This window comes from Triticum urartu, chromosome 1A (genome assembly GCF_056163025.1).
Source record: "Triticum urartu cultivar PI428250 chromosome 1A, HENAU_Tu73, whole genome shotgun sequence".
Classification (NCBI taxonomy): Eukaryota; Viridiplantae; Streptophyta; class Magnoliopsida; order Poales; family Poaceae; genus Triticum; species Triticum urartu.
Window position 1 is genome coordinate 519,095,402 of NC_141873.1, and position 15,518 is coordinate 519,110,919.

A 15,518-nucleotide genomic window follows, 5' to 3' on the forward strand; every position below is an offset into this window, starting at 1 on the left:
CCAACAAAACTTCATCACACCAACAAATCACAAAATTTTTTGGGGCTATTTTTGTGGGGCAATTTTCGGATTAGGACGAAAAACAACAAAATCAAGCTAGAAAACAAAAAGAGGGGGCTCCGAAATCGTGACCAACGTGGCTCATGATACCAAGATGATGTAGGGTGGAACCCTAGATGGCCGATCTTTCACGAAAGGAGCGGATCCCAAAGAGAAACACGAGGACCACCAGGGGATACACGAGGGGAAACACGAGAGAATCACTCAAACCAACAAGATTCGATTACACATGCGCTAGATCCAAATAACACAGAGGTACACGATGATCCAAGGTCAACAAAGGATGATACAAAGTAACCGGTTCTTCTCCTAGAAGGAGGTCTTGATGGGGCCGCCCAAGAGGGGGGTCTTGAATCCAAGTCGATCTTCTCCGAAGAGGGGCCACAGTCTCTCTCGAGGAGGAGATCTGTATGGATGAGCGAAGCTCTATCTCACATATGAGCTAAACAAACGCTACCCCTAGAAAGAGGAAGGGGATGAAGTATATATAGTCTAGGGGGGGCGAGAGGGTACATGGGCTTCGGCCCTTCACTGTTCACAAACAGGCGAGGCCGGATGTCCGGGCGTCGGGCCGGATGTCCGGGGCTTCAGGAGTGGCCGGATGTCCGGGCTGGGGAGCCGGATGTCCGGGCTGGCGGTGAAGACTTCTGCGGGCTCTGGATAGACGAGGCCGGATTTCCGGGCAGAGGGCCGAATTTCCGGGGCTTCGGGGAAGGCCGGATGTCCGGGGCGCGGGGCCGAATGTCCGGGCCCTGTAGTCTTTTCTGGCTGGGCTGCGGCTGCTGTGGTGACATCTCCAGGGGCCGGATGTCCGGGGCCTGAAAGGTGAACTTGCCCGTTTCCGTTGGTTCTCTTCATCCGTGGACTTGGCGGCTTGTCCGTCTTCACGTGCATCTTCAGGAGGCTCCTCTTGACACCTGATCATGCATAGCATATCGGACTTAGGTAGTAACCATGTCTCGAGTGGATCATATGTGATATCACTAAGGAAAGAAGTCACCTCGTTCTCGAGAGCTCTGGCTCGTGCTCGTGTCACGGGTCCTCTTGGCTCTTGATGCGACGATGGTAGGTCCATGGGGATGATCATGGGATGCTCCGCATCAAGCTACCACTAAACGTCACTGAAGTGTGGTCATGCTTTTTTTGAACTCATGAACGCTGGGATCATGCGACAAAGAACAGTTCAGTCTGAATTCTGAACATAAGATTTTGTTCATTTGAATACACTATGCATTTACACAGATCATATTGAAAGGCAAAGCCTCGCTTAAAAGTGTCACACTTAGTTTAGATAGTACTACCAAAGGAGCGGTGGCAACAACGGATGTCATGTAATACTTGAAGAACTATTCAATCTGGAATTTGAACAGAAGGCCTTCTGCATTTGTAATACACTACTTATTGACTCGGATCCTGTACAACCTTGTCCAGCAGTTCAATCATTACACATTCTTGTTGAATAAAGTAGGTGAAATAGGGGGGGGGGGGGGGGGGGATCCTGCAATGGAGCACTGCCAGCAATTGCTTGATATGGTTTTTGAAAGCTTTTCTTGGCTAATATTGGTAATAGTGGTACACCAAGAAAGCTAGAGGTATGTTAAGAGATCATACGTTGTGCTGAGAATGTTAGGATAGACATTGTACTCTTTGGCAAAGACGAATGGTACGACCCCTTGCGGAAGAGCAGCATGCAATGCGAATTCATCACGTTACTCAACTCTTGATCTGATTTTCTTCAGTTGATTATACTTGCTATGTGTAGAACAACAGCGATGTGCAAAGAAGTCTCCAAATTGGGGTGTACGTACTTGAACAATGGGGATGTGCAGAAGAACCCCGCGAATCCCAAAAACCAGAGAGGCGGCGGCCATGATCATCGGACCCACAAGAAACCTCACAACCATCGCATAAGTCTTTTGACAGCCCTAATGGATAAAGGGAAGTTTCTACTGGCTGCTCGAATATTCAGACACGGGCACACACCGAACATACCATCTCTTATGACTCTGATGATGTATACCCATGAAGTGATTCAGGTGTTCGAAAGCTGAGGTGAGGTCTAAACATTCTGTAACTTCGGTTTTGTTACCTGGTTGGTGGATTATTCATGACTACTGGATTACAAAGTAGACCCCCTTTTTTTTATCAAGTTTCAGTTGAGGTCACTAGCAGAATATGTGATCATCAAGCATTGGAATCAGGCACCATGCTCCTTCATGTTAGCCTCGTCTTCATTGCTGACGTGTTGTTCCAAACAATCTTATTACCGTTTCGATGTGATGCAAAGTGAATTAATGAACATCCCATCTCTCAGTTTGATACTAAAGTTGTAGTAATGCTGCGTCAGTTAATTTGGATCAGGGAGTAACAAATTCATCATGTCCTTTGGTTACGTCATGTATTGAAGAAAGTGCTAGGAGATCTGCGTCATGATTTTATCGTGTGACAGTTGATGTCATCGTGTGTTGTGTACTTGTGAGCAGGGTGGTTGATGAGCATCCTGAACTCTTATGCTCTGTTAATTCGGGAGAAAGGAGTGATACATTGTATTCCCTCCGTCCGCGAATAAGTGTACTTCCACCTTTTATCCTAAGTCAAAGTTTTAGAATTTTGACCAACTTTATAAGGAAAAGTAGCAGCATTTATAACACTAAATTAGTATCATTGGATCCGTTTTGAAATGTACTTTCATAATATACCAATTTGATGTCATATATGTCACTACTCTTTTCTATAAAGTTGGTCAAATATTGAAAACTTTGCCTTAGGACAAAAGGTAGATGTACACTTATTCGTGGACGGAGAGAGTAGTATGTACTATGTACTCGCAATCTCTGCTGTCTCCTTTCTCCTCTGAAGATGGATGTGGATTTGACTCTGTGGTGGTGAATGCTGTTTGTAAATGGCACTCCATTTCTTTGGGCGAGTGTGGTGCGCCTTCCTCCAGTGCCGTTTTACTCCTCAAGGTAGATAGATAGAAAGAATCTAGACATGGTTTCGGGCTGCAAATCTGCATTGATAAATCATAATGAACCATGTAACCCTTGTACATGTCATTATGATTACCTTCCTCCAATGCCGCTTTACGGGCAATGTAACCCTTTTGTGGTCATTGTGACTTGATGTACCTAAGCCGAGGTAAAACAAGTATCGACTGAGAAATGCAGTATTACATCTGCAGACCTATACACTGAACTAGGCGCACTTCTGGAGCTGCAAACGATGGCGCCAATGGAGAACACCCACAATTCACCGCCATGGAACAAAATGGACGCAACTGAGCAGCAGGATGAGCTTATTACTTTTACTAGAGATTGAGCTGTGGAGCAACGCATGACCAGATCATAACCAAATGGATGCAACTACACTAGCAAGGATCATATATTCGTATCTGCCGTGGCCTGGCGCCATGATCGACAACCTTGGCCTGATCGCTGGAGCACCAGCGAGACGGAGCGCGCTGATTCCTGAGCTGCTGCACGTGGAGCCCCATGAACGAAGTGGCCGTCAGCCTGTTCGACGACACGGTCGGCAGCGTACGCGAGAGCCACGACTCCGACGGCGTCTTGGGCGACGGCAATGCGAGCACCATCTTGTCGTCACGGCGAGCCATGGTCCTCTCCTGCGAGGGAGGTAGCGGCGGCGGGAAGCCCTGGCCGACGGCGTTGAGCCTGCGGGGTGTCTTCCCGCCGACGTTCGCCTTCGCCGTCGGCGGCCTGACGCACTTGGGATTGGGAGGCGGCAGCGGCGAGGCCGCACCGCCGTCGGCCCCGTCGAGGACCAGGAGCAGGCCGAGATGGGTGGCCTTGGGATGCACGGCGCCTCGGTCCGATCGCCGCAGCGAGCTGATGTACACCTCCTCCCAGCTGCTTCCCTGCAGAGCACACCCAGAGTCAAGATCAAGACGTGCATGCATGGCTTGGCTAGTGATACTCCATGAGAACGTGAAACAAGCTGCTGCTCACCGTGACCGTGCCAGCGTCGAGATCAGGGTGCTGCCCGACCCGCGGCAGGAGCGGGTTCGTCTCGCGCCGGCTGCTGCCGCAGCCGGACAGGAAGCGTCGCGCGCCTCGGCGGCGCCTCATCGTGGACCGCGCCGGGTTCAGGAGCAGCAGGGCGCTCTTGGCGCACCGCGCGGGGAGCAGCCCGCACTTCCTTTTGGACGCGAAGCCCGCCGTGCTGTGCACCTCCCACTCGTCGTCCTCCCCGTTGCCGTCCGCGTCCTTTACATGGTTACGCTGCACGTGGACGTGGCTCGCCGGCAGGTGCTGGACAGGGAGGCGCCCCGGCAACCTGTCGCTGGTGGGGGTGCGCGTGTTGGCAGCAGCGGTGGCGGCCTTCCGGAAGACGCACTGCTCCTTGGCCGCCAGCAAGAAGCGGTCCATCATGACGCTGCCGCGGGGGCTCGGGCTCGGGGCCGCCGACGCCGTCGCGCCGGCCGCGTCGCTGCAGCTCACGGTGTAGCAGCTGTCGGGGCGGGAGAGCGCGTCCGAGAAGCGCACCGCGGCCTCCTGGTCCGGCCCGGGCAGCGGTGGCGTGCCTACGCCCTTGGGGTGGCCGGGCCGGCGCTCCCACCCGAACGGCACGCCTCCGGGGCGGGGGGTGGCATCGTCGCAGCGTTCGCCGTACCGCAACGCGCCGCCCAGGCCCAACCCGCCGTGGCGCCGCACGGAGAGCAGCGGCGCGGCGAGGTCGATGCGCTTGCTCGCCTCGGCCATGGCCGAGCACTAGCTCTAGCTGCGTGATAGTGTGAGCGACCTCGATCGATCGCCAATGAGCCACTCTAACCACCGATCTGGCCCTTAATAAAATAAAACGCAACCCGTTGGATGGATGGACCTGCTCAATCAAGTGGAGTAGATCGTTGTGATAATGCCGGCAATGCACGGACGTGGCCACATGATCCAGCACGCAGGGGGTAATAACACTGTTCACCTTGTGCCGCTGTACGTGGTCGATTTGGTTTGCTCGTCGTCGGCTGTCGCTGGATGCATGCTGAAAGGGGAAAGTACTTGGACGATCCGGCGTCCTCCTAGGCTGGCTGGTAAATTCTCTGGGAACTTGCACCCCAATTTCGATGGTATATACGTACTTGATGTGAGGTTGTCGTAACAACCGGTGGGTGACATTGTCCATTTTGTCGGCCGGACAGTACCGTTAGTACTTGGGTAGACGCACGGTCATGGTCAATCATACATGGTCGTGACTCGTGATAGGATACCATGCAGCTTGCATCGAGACACGTCGTTTTCGTCGTCGCCGGGAGCGAGAGAGAGCACCGTCGATCGACACTGTCCATTCTACTCTCCTGGTGTGATATGTGCCTCGGGCCCTCGGCTAGTAGTACTATAGTCCAGCACCACTAGACTGGGGGAGTGGCGCTTTAAATTAGGTGGTCTTGGTTTTTTGCATTTAAGCTGTAATGCTGGGTGCATCTATGCGGCCAACGACTCTGATCTGTATTCTGTCTCGCTCACTAGCTTGTTGTTTTGCATTCAAGTGCCAATTTACACCTCTGGACCAGACCAACACAAACTTAATACTACGATCATTCTTGTATTCTGTTGTAGAAATATCTACCACTAATAATACATACAAGTAGGGAACAATGCAAAAATTCGCAGGGGCACGCGAGTGCGGGGGCACGCACCTGTCAGGTCCCGTCGTCCGCTCATTTTGCTCGCGTGTAGAAATATCTCCTTATATCATGATAAATGTTTATTATTCATACTAGAATTATATTAACCAGAAACTTGATACATGCGTGGATACATAGACAAGACACCGTGTCCCTAGTAAGCCTCTACTAGACTAGCTCGTTAATCAAAGATGGTTAAGTTTCCTAACCATATACATGTGTTGTCATTTGATGAACGAGATCACATCATTAGGAGAATGATGTGATGGACAAGACCCATCCATTAGCTTAGCATAATGATCGTTCAGTTTTATTGCTATAGCTTTCTTCATGTCATATACATAATCCTTTGACTATGAGATTATGCAACTCCCGGATACCGAAGGAATGCCTTGTGTGCTATCAAATGTCACAACGTAACTGGGTGATTATAAAGATGCTCTACAGGTATCTTCGAAGGTGTTTGTTGGGTTGGCATAGATCGATATTAGGATTTGTCACTCCGAGTATCAGAGAGGTATCTCTAGGCCCTCTCGGTAATGCACATCACAATAAGCCTTGCAAGCAATGTGACTAATGAGTTAGTTGCGGGATGATGCATTACGGAACGAGTAAAGAGACTTGCCGGTAACGAGATTGAACCAGGTATGAAGATACCGACGATCAAATCTCGGGCAAGTAACATACCTATGACAAAAGGAATTGTTGGGGAACGTAGTAATTGTTGGAAATATGCCCTAGAGGCAATAATAAATTGGTTATTATTATATTTCCTTGTTCATGATAATCATTTATTATCCATGCTAGAATTGTATTGATAGGAAACTCAGATACATGTGTGGATACATAGACAACACCATGTCCCTAGTAAGCCTCTAGTTGACTGGCTCGTTGATCAATAGATGGTTACGGTTTCCTGACCATGGACATTGGATGTCGTTGATAACGGGATCACATCATTAGGAGAATGATGTGATGGACAAGACCCAATCCTAAGCCTAGCACAAAGGTCGTGTAGTTCGTATGCTAAAGCTTTTCTAATGTCAAGTATCATTTCCTTAGACCATGAGATTGTGCAACTCCCGGATACCGTAGGAATACTTTGGGTGTGCCAAATGTCACAACGTAACTGGGTGGCTATAAAGGTACACTACAGGTATCTCCGAAAGTGTCTGTTGGGTTGGCACGAATCGAGACTGGGATTTGTCACTCCGTGTAAACGGAGAGGTATCTCTGGGCCCACTCGGTAGGACATCATCATAATGTGCACAATGTGACCAAGGAGTTGATCACGGGATGATGTGTTACGGAACGAGTAAAGAGACTTGCCGGTAACAAGATTGAACAAGGTATCGGGATACCGATGATCGAATCTCGGGCAAGTATCGTACCACTAGACAAAGGGAATTGTATACGGGATTGATTGAATCCTCGACATCGTGGTTCATCCGATGAGATCATCGTGGAACATGTGGGAGCCAACATGGGTATCCAGATCCCGCTGTTGGTTATTGGCCGGAGAGTTATCTCGGCCATGTCTGCATGACTCCCGAACCCGTAGGGTCTACACACTTAAGGTTCGATGACGCCAGGGTTATAGGGAATAGATATGCGTGGTTACCGAATGTTGTTTGGAGTCCCGGATGAGATCTCGGACGTCACGAGGAGTTCCGAAATGGTCCGGAGGTAAAGATTTATATATGGGAAGTCCTGTTTTGGTCGCCGGAAAAGTTTCGGGTTTATCGGTAATGTACCGGGACCACCGGGAGGGTCCCGGTGGTCCACCAAGTGGGGCCACCAGCCCCAGAGGGCTGCATGGGCCAAGTGTGGGAGGGGACCAGCCCCGGGTGGGCTGGTGCGCCCCCCCACCAAGGCCCAAGGCGCAAGGGAGAGTGAAAGGGGGCAAACCCTAGGCTCAGATGGGCCTACCTAGTGGTGTGCCCCCCTCTCCCCCCCTTGGCCGCCCCCCTAGATGGGATCTAGGGCTAGCCGCCACCCCTAGGGGTGGAAACCTAGGTGGGGGCGTAGCCCCTCCCCTCCCCCTATATATACTTGAGGTTTTGGGCTGCCATAGACACGAGAACATCTCCTTCTTGGCGCAGCCCTCCCCCTCCCCCTCCTCGTCTCTTGCGGTGCTTGGCGAAGCCCTGCTGGAGTACCACGCTCCTCCACCACCACCACACCGTCGTGCTGCTGCTGGATGGAGTCTTCCCCAACCTCTCCTTCTCCCCTTGCTGGATCAAGGCGTAGGAGACGTCACCGGGCTGTACGTGTGTTGAACGCGGAGGTGCCGTTCGTTCGGCACTAGGATCATCGGTGATTTGGATCACGATGAGTACGACTCCATCAACCCCGTTCACTTGAACGCTTCCGCTTAGTGATCTACAAGGGTATGTAGATGCACTCTCCTTCCCCTCGTTGCTAGATTACTCCATAGATTGATCTTGGTGATGCGTAGAAAATTTTGAATTTCTGCTACGTTCCCCAACAGTAATTTCAAAAATTTCCTACGCACACGCAGGATCATGGAGATGCATAGCAATGAGAGGGGAGAGTGTTTTCTACGTACCCTCGTAGACCGTTCGCGGAAGCGTTATATCAACGCGGTTGATGTAGTCGTACGTCTTCACGTTCAACGCGGTTGATGTAGTCGTACGTCTTCACGTCCGACCGATCCAAGTACCGAAAGCACGACACCTTGGAGTTCTGCACACGTTCGGCTCGGTGACATCCTCGCCTTCTTGATCCAGCAAGAGGGGCGAAGTAGTAGATGAGTTCCGGCAGCACGACGGCGTGGTGACGGTGTTGGTGAAGAACAATCTCCGCAAGGCTTCGCCTAATCACTACGAAAACTATGACGGAGGATAAACTAGAGGGGACGGGGTTGCCGGCACACGGCTTGGTGTTTCTTGATGTGTCTTTGGTGCTAGCCCTGCCCCTCTATTTATATGTTGAGCCCTGGGGTCGAAACTTGGAGCAAAAGCCTCCTCAAAGTCGGTTTTGCCCAAAAGCCAAGAGTCCCACTCGGACTCTAGGACCAAACGCCACAATCCTTGGCGTCTGGCCCAGACGCCAGGGTCTCCGGCGTTTGCCCCCTGGTCTCCGCAAAACTCCTTTTGCACCGACTTATAGCCTCATGGGCCTGACCCCTTGGCCAAACCATATCATCCAATATATGAATCTTTACCTCCGGACCATTCCGGAGCTCCTCGTCATGTCCGTGATCTCATCCGGTACTCCGAACAACATTCGGTCACCAACATACATAACTCATATAATACTATATCGTCAACGAACGTTAAGCATGCGGACCCTACGGGTTCGAGAACTATGTAGACATGACCGAGACACCTCTCTAGTCAATAACCAATAGCGGGACCTGGATGCCCATATTGGCTCCTACATATTCTACAAAGATCTTTATCGGTCAGACCGCATAACAACATACGTTGTTCCCTTTGTCATCGGTATGTTACTTGCACGGGATTCGATCGTCGGTATCTCAATACCTAGTTCAATCTCGTTACCGGCAAGTCTCTTTACTCATTCCGTAATACATCATCCCGCAACTAACTCATTAGTTGCAATGCTTGCAAGGCTTATAGTGATGTGCATTACCAAGTGGGCCCAGAGATACCTCTCCGACAATCGGAGTGACAAATCCTAATCTCGAAATACGCCAACCCAACAAGTACCTTCGGAGACACCTGTAGAGCACCTTTATAATCACCCAGTTACGTTGTGACGTTTGGTGGCACACAAAGTGTTCCTCCGGTAAACGGGAGTTGCATAATCTCATAGTCATAGGAACATGTATAAGTCATGAAGAAAGCAATAGAAACAAACTAAACAATCAAGTGCTAAGCTAACGGAATGGGTCAAGTCAATCACATAATTCTCCTAATGATGTGATCCCGTTAATCAAATGACAACTCATGTCTATGGTTAGGAAACATAACCATCTTTGATCAACGAGCTAGTCAAGTAGAGGCATACTAGTGACACTCTGTTTGTCTATGTATTCACACATGTATTATGTTTTCGGTTAATACGATTCTAGCATGAATAATAAACATTTATCATGATATATGGAAATAAATAATAACTCTATTATTGCCTCTAGGGCATATTTCCTTCAGTCTCCCACTTGCACTAGAGTCAATAATATAGTTCACATCGCCATGTGATTTAACATCAATAGGTCACATCACCATGTGATTAACACCCATAGTTCACATCGTCATGTGACCAACACCCAAAGGGTTTACTAGAGTCAATAATCTAGTTCACATCGCTATGTGATTAATACCCAAAGAGTACTAAGGTGTGATCATGTTTTGCTTGTGAGGGAAGTTTAGTCAACGGGTCTGCTACATTCAGATCTGTATGTATTTTGCAAATTTCTATGTCAACAATGCTCTGCACGGAGCTACTCTAGCTAATTGCTCCCACTTTCAATATGTATCCAGATTGAGACTTTGAGTCATCTGGATCAGTGTCAAAACTTGCATCGACGTAATCCTTTACGACGAATCTTTTGTCACCTCCATAATCGAGAAACATATCCTTATTCCACTAAGGATAATTTTGACCAATGTCCAGTGATCTACTCCTAGATCACTATTGTACTCCCTTGCCAAACTCAGGGCAGGGTATACAATAGGTCTGGTACACAGCATGGCATACTTTATAGAACCTATGGCTGAGGCATAGGGAATGACTTTCATTCTCTCTCTATCTTCTGCCGTGGTCGGGTTTTGAGTCTTACTCAACTTCACACCTTGTAACACAGGCAAGAACTCCTTATTTGACTGTTCCATTTTGAACTACTTCAAAATCTTGTCAAGGTATGTACTCATTGAAAAACTTATCAAGCGTCTTGATCTATTTCTATAGATCTTGATGCTCAATATGTAAGCAGCTTCACCGAGGTCTTTCTTTGAAAAATCCCTTTAAAACATTCCTTTATGCTTTGCAGAATAATTCTACATTATCTCCGATCAACAATATGTCATTCACATATACTTATCAGAAATGCTGTAGTGCTCCCACTCACTTTCTTGTAAATACAGGCTTCACCGCAAGTCTATATAAAACTATATGCTTTGATCAACTTATCAAAGCGCATATTCCAACTCTGAGATGCTTGCACCAGTCCATAGATGGATCGCTGGAGCTTGCATATTTTGTTAGTACCTTTAGGATTGACAAAACCTTCTGGTTGCATCATATACAACTCTTCTTTAATAAATCCATTAGGGAATGCAGTTTTGTTTATCCATTTGCCAGATTTCATAAAATGCGGCAATTACTAACATGATTTGGACAGACTTAAGCATAGATACGAGTGAGAAACTCTCATCATAGTCAACACCTTGAACTTGTCGAAAACCTTTTTGCGACAATTCTAGCTTTGTAGATAGTAACACTACTATCAGCGTCCGTCTTCCTCTTGAAGATCCATTTAATCTCAATGGCTCGCCGATCATTGGGCAAGTCAATCAAAGTCCATACTTTGTTCTCATACATGGATCTCATCTCAGATTTCATGGCCTCAAGCCATTTCGTGGAATCTGGGCTCATCATCGCTTCCTCATAGTTCGTAGGCTCGTCATGGTCAAGTAACATGACCTCCAGAATAGGATTACCATACCACTCTGGTGCGGATCTCACTCTGGTTTACCTACGAGGTTCGGTAGCAACTTGATCTGAAGTTACATGATCATCATTATTAGCTTCCTCACTAATTGGTGTAGTAGTCACAGGAACATATTTCTGTGACGAACTACTTTCCAATAAGGGAGCAGGTACAGTTACCTCATCAAGTTCTACTTTCCTCCCACTCACTTCTTTCGAGAGAAACTCCTTCTCTAGAAAGGATCCATTCTCAGCAACGAATATCTTGCCTTCGGATCTGTGATAGAAGGTGTACCCAACATTTTCTTTTGGGTATCCTATGAAGACGCACTTCTCCGATTTGGGTTTGAGCTTATCATGTTGAAACTTTTTCACATAAGCATTGCAACCTCAAACTTTAAGAAACGATAGCTTAGGTTTCTTGCCAAACCATAGTTCATACGGTGTCGTCTCAATGGATTTAGATGGTGCCCTATTTAATGTGAATGCAGCTGTCTCTAATGCATAACCCCAAAACGATAGTGGTAGATCGGTAAGAGACATCGTAGATCGCACCATATCTCATAAAGTACGGTTATGACGTTCGGACACACCATTACACTGTGGTGTTCCAGGTGGTTTGAGTAGTGAAACTATTTCACATTGTTTTAACTGAAGGCCAAACTCTTAACTCAAATATTTTACCTCTGCGATCATATCGTAGAAACTTTTATTTTCTTGTTACGATGATTCTCCACTTCACTCTAAAATTCTTTGAACTTTTCAAATGTTTCAGACTTGTGTTTCATTAAGTAGATATACCCATATCTGCTCAAATCATCTGTGAAGGCCAGAAAATAATGATACTTGCCGTGAGCCTTAACACTCATCGGACCGCATACATCAGTATGTATTATTTCCAATAAGTCAGTTGCTCGCTCCATTGTTCCAGAGAACGGAGTCTTAGTCATCTTGCCCATGAGGCATGGTTCACAAGCATCAAGTGATTCCAAAAGTCCATCAGCATGGAGTTTCTTCATGTGCTTTACACCAATATGACCTAAACGGCAGTGCCACAAATAAGTTGCACTATCATTATTAACTTTGCATCTTTTGGTTTCAATATTATGAATATGTGTATCACTACGATCAAGATCCAACGAACCATTTTCATTGGGTGTGTAACCATATAAGGTTTTATTCATGTAAACGCTGCGACGATGCCACCCCCCCGCCCCGGAGGCGTGCCGTTCGGGTGGGAGCGCCGGCCCGGCCACCCCAAGGGCGTAGGCACGCCACCGCTGCCCGGGCCGGACCAGGAGGCCGCGGTGCGCTTCTCGGACGCGCTCTCCCGCCCCGACAGCTGCTACACCGTGAGCTGCAGCGACGCGGCCGGCGCGACGGCGTCGGCGGCCCCGAGCCCGAGTCCCCACAGCAGCGTCATGATGGACCGCTTCTTGCTGGCGGCCAAGGAGCAGTGCGTCTTCCGGAAGGCCGCCACCGCTGCTGCCAACACGCGCACCCCCACCAGCGACAGGTTGCCGGGGCGCCTCCCTGTCCAGCACCTGCCGGCGAGCCACGTCCACGTGCAGCATAACCATGTAAAGGACGTGGACGGCAACGGGGAGGACGACGAGTGGGAGGTGCACATCACGGCGGGCTTCGCGTCCAAAAGGAAGTGCGGGCTGCTCCCCGCGCGGTGCGCCAAGAGCGCCCTGCTGCTCCTGAACCCGGCGCGGTCCATGATGAGGCGCCGCCGAGGCGCGCGACGCTTCCTGTCCGGCTGCGGCAGCAGCCGGCGCGAGACGAACCCGCTCCTGCCGCGGGTCGGGCAGCACCCTGATCTCGACGCTGGCACGGTCACGGTGAGCAGCAGCTTGCTTCACGTTCTCATGGAGTATCACTAGCCAAGCCATGCATGCACGTCTTGATCTTGACTCTGGGTGTGCTCTGCAGGGAAGCATCTGGGAGGAGGTGTACATCAGCTCGCTGCGGCGATCGGACCGAGGCGCCGTGCATCCCAAGGCCACCCATCTTGGCCTGCTCCTGGTCCTCGACGGGGCCGACGGCGGTGCGGCCTCGCCGCTGCCGCCTCCCAATCCCAAGTGCGTCAGGCCGCCGACGGCGAAGGCGAATGTCGGCGGGAAGACACCCCGCAGGCTCAACGCTGTCGGCCAGGGCTTCCCGCCGCCGCTACCTCCCTCGCAGGAGAGGACCATGGCTCGCCGTGACGACAAGATGGTGCTCGCATTGCCGTCGCCCAAGACGCCATCGGAGTCGTGGCTCTCGCGTACGCTGCCGACCGTGTCGTCGAACAGGCTGACGGCCACTTCGTTCATGGGGCTCCACGTGCAGCAGCTCAGGAATCAGCGCGCTCCGTCTCGCTGGTGCTCCAGCGATCAGGCCAAGGTTGTCGATCATGGCGCCAGGCCACGATAGATACGAATATATGATCCTTGCTAGTGTAGTTGCATCCATTTGGTTATGATCTGGTCATGCGTTGCTCCGCAGCTCAATCTCTAGTAAAAGTAATAAGCTCATCCCGCTGCTCAGTTGCGTCCATTTTGTTCCATGGCGAACGCTGCGACATTTTCTCTAGGGCATATTTCCTTCAGGAATAACGTATGTTGTCATTACGGTACGACTGATAAAGATCTTCAAAGAATATGTGGGAACCAATATGAACATCTAGGTTCCGCTATTGGTTATTGACTGGAGAGGTGTCTCGGTCATGTCTACATAGTTCTCGAACCCGTAGGGTCCGCATGCTTAACGTTCGATGATGATTTGTATTATATGAGTTATGTGATTTGGTGACCGAATGTTGTTCGGAGTCCCGGATGAGATCACTGACATGAGGAGGAGTCTCGAAATGGTTGAGAGGTAAAGACTCATATATAGGACGATAGTATTTGGACACCGGAAGCGTTCTGGGGGTACCGGATACGTATCGGGTCACCGGAAGGGGTTCCGGGCAACCCCCGACAAGCTATATGGGCCTTATGGGCCAAGAGGGGAAACACACCAGCCACAAAGGGGCTGGTGTGCCCCTCCCCATATGGGTTGGTCAAATTGGAGAAGAAAAGAGGAAGGATGAAAGGAAAAAGGGAATAGGATTCCTGAGGGAGTCCTGGATTAGGGGGTGTTCGGGTAGCCGGACTATACCTTCAGCCGGACTCCTGGACTATGAAGATACAAGATTGAAGACTTCGTCCCGTGTCCGGATGGGACTTTCCTTGGCGTGGAAGGCAAGCTTGGCAATGCGGATATCCAAGATCTCCTACCATTGTAACCGAGTCTGTGTAACCCTAACCCTATCCGGTGTCTATATAAACCGGAGGGTGGTAGTCCGTAGGCAATCAACTCCATACACAACAATCATACCATAGGCTAGCTTCTAGGGTTTAGCCTCCTTGATCTCGTGGTAGATCTACTCTTGTACTACCCATATCATCAATATTAATCAAGAAGGAGTAGGGTATTACCTCCATCGAGAGGGCCCGAACCTGGGTAAACATCGTGTTCCCTTGTCTCCTGTTACCATCCGGCCTTGACGCACAGTTCGGGACCCCCTACCCGAGATCTGTCGGTTTTGACACCGACATTGGTGCTTTCATTGAGAGTTCCTCTGTGTCGTCGCATTCAGGAAGGATGCCTCTTCCCGTCTTTAAAGACGGCGCCGTTACTAAGGGAGCCTTGGCTGTCGGCCAAACCCTCCGGCTAGGTGGTTTTCTCATGACCGCCTGTTCGGCCGTTGCGCCGACGGTGACCTCTTGGGTCATCGAAAGCAACCTTCACGTCAGCTCGGAGCTTGTCGAGCAGCTAGATCCGATGGAGCTCTCTTCCGTAAATGAGCTCTTGGATCGCATCGCCGCCCTGGGGTCGCTATGGATTACGACCAGGTTGGGCTTAAACCCGATCTAAGAGAAATTAACTCTCCCCAAGTCACCCACCACGTTGCCGTGGTAGAGGCGCAGTGCGGCGACCCTTCAACTATTTTAAGGACAAGTTACGTCCGAATTCCCGACCCCTCCAAGCCGGATACCCGCGGAGAGGAGGATGTAACTCAAGACCTGAGCTTAGGATCAGGCAACGGGCTAGATTCGTTGGACAACATCCAAGAATCCGAACTTCAGAGTTCGGAAACTCTTCGGCCTCCGAATCTTGGATTGGGTGAGGTTTCAGATTCAACGACACCCGCCCA

At 49.9% G+C, this 15,518-nt stretch overlaps 1 protein-coding gene and 1 pseudogene across 1 annotated transcript; one reads left to right on the plus strand and one right to left on the minus strand.

Moving 5' to 3' along the window:
* Window positions 1-3,330: 3,330 nt before the first annotated feature.
* On the minus strand, window positions 3,331-5,021 carry LOC125533024 (uncharacterized). Its single transcript, XM_087539841.1, has 2 exons — window positions 4,026-5,021; window positions 3,331-3,934 (listed from the first exon to the last, which is right to left on the minus strand). The coding sequence occupies exons 1-2, from the start codon at window positions 4,776-4,778 to the stop codon at window positions 3,428-3,430; spliced, it is 1,260 nt and encodes a 419-aa protein (XP_087395967.1). The 5' UTR covers window positions 4,779-5,021; the 3' UTR covers window positions 3,331-3,427.
* Window positions 5,022-12,534: 7,513 nt separating this feature from the next.
* On the plus strand, window positions 12,535-13,777 carry LOC125533025 (uncharacterized; annotated as a pseudogene).
* Window positions 13,778-15,518: the final 1,741 nt, after the last annotated feature.

What these genes read in the sequence shown, in the direction of transcription:
- LOC125533024 (XM_087539841.1), bottom strand. Translation starts at nt 4,778, where the DNA reads ATGGCCGAGGCGAGCAAGCGCATCGACCTCGCCGCGCCGCTGCTCTCC. An exon ending in TCGACGCTGGCACGGTCACG is followed by an intron (nt 3,935 to 4,025) that starts GTGAGCAGCAGC and finishes TGTGCTCTGCAG; the next exon opens with GGAAGCAGCTGGGAGGAGGT.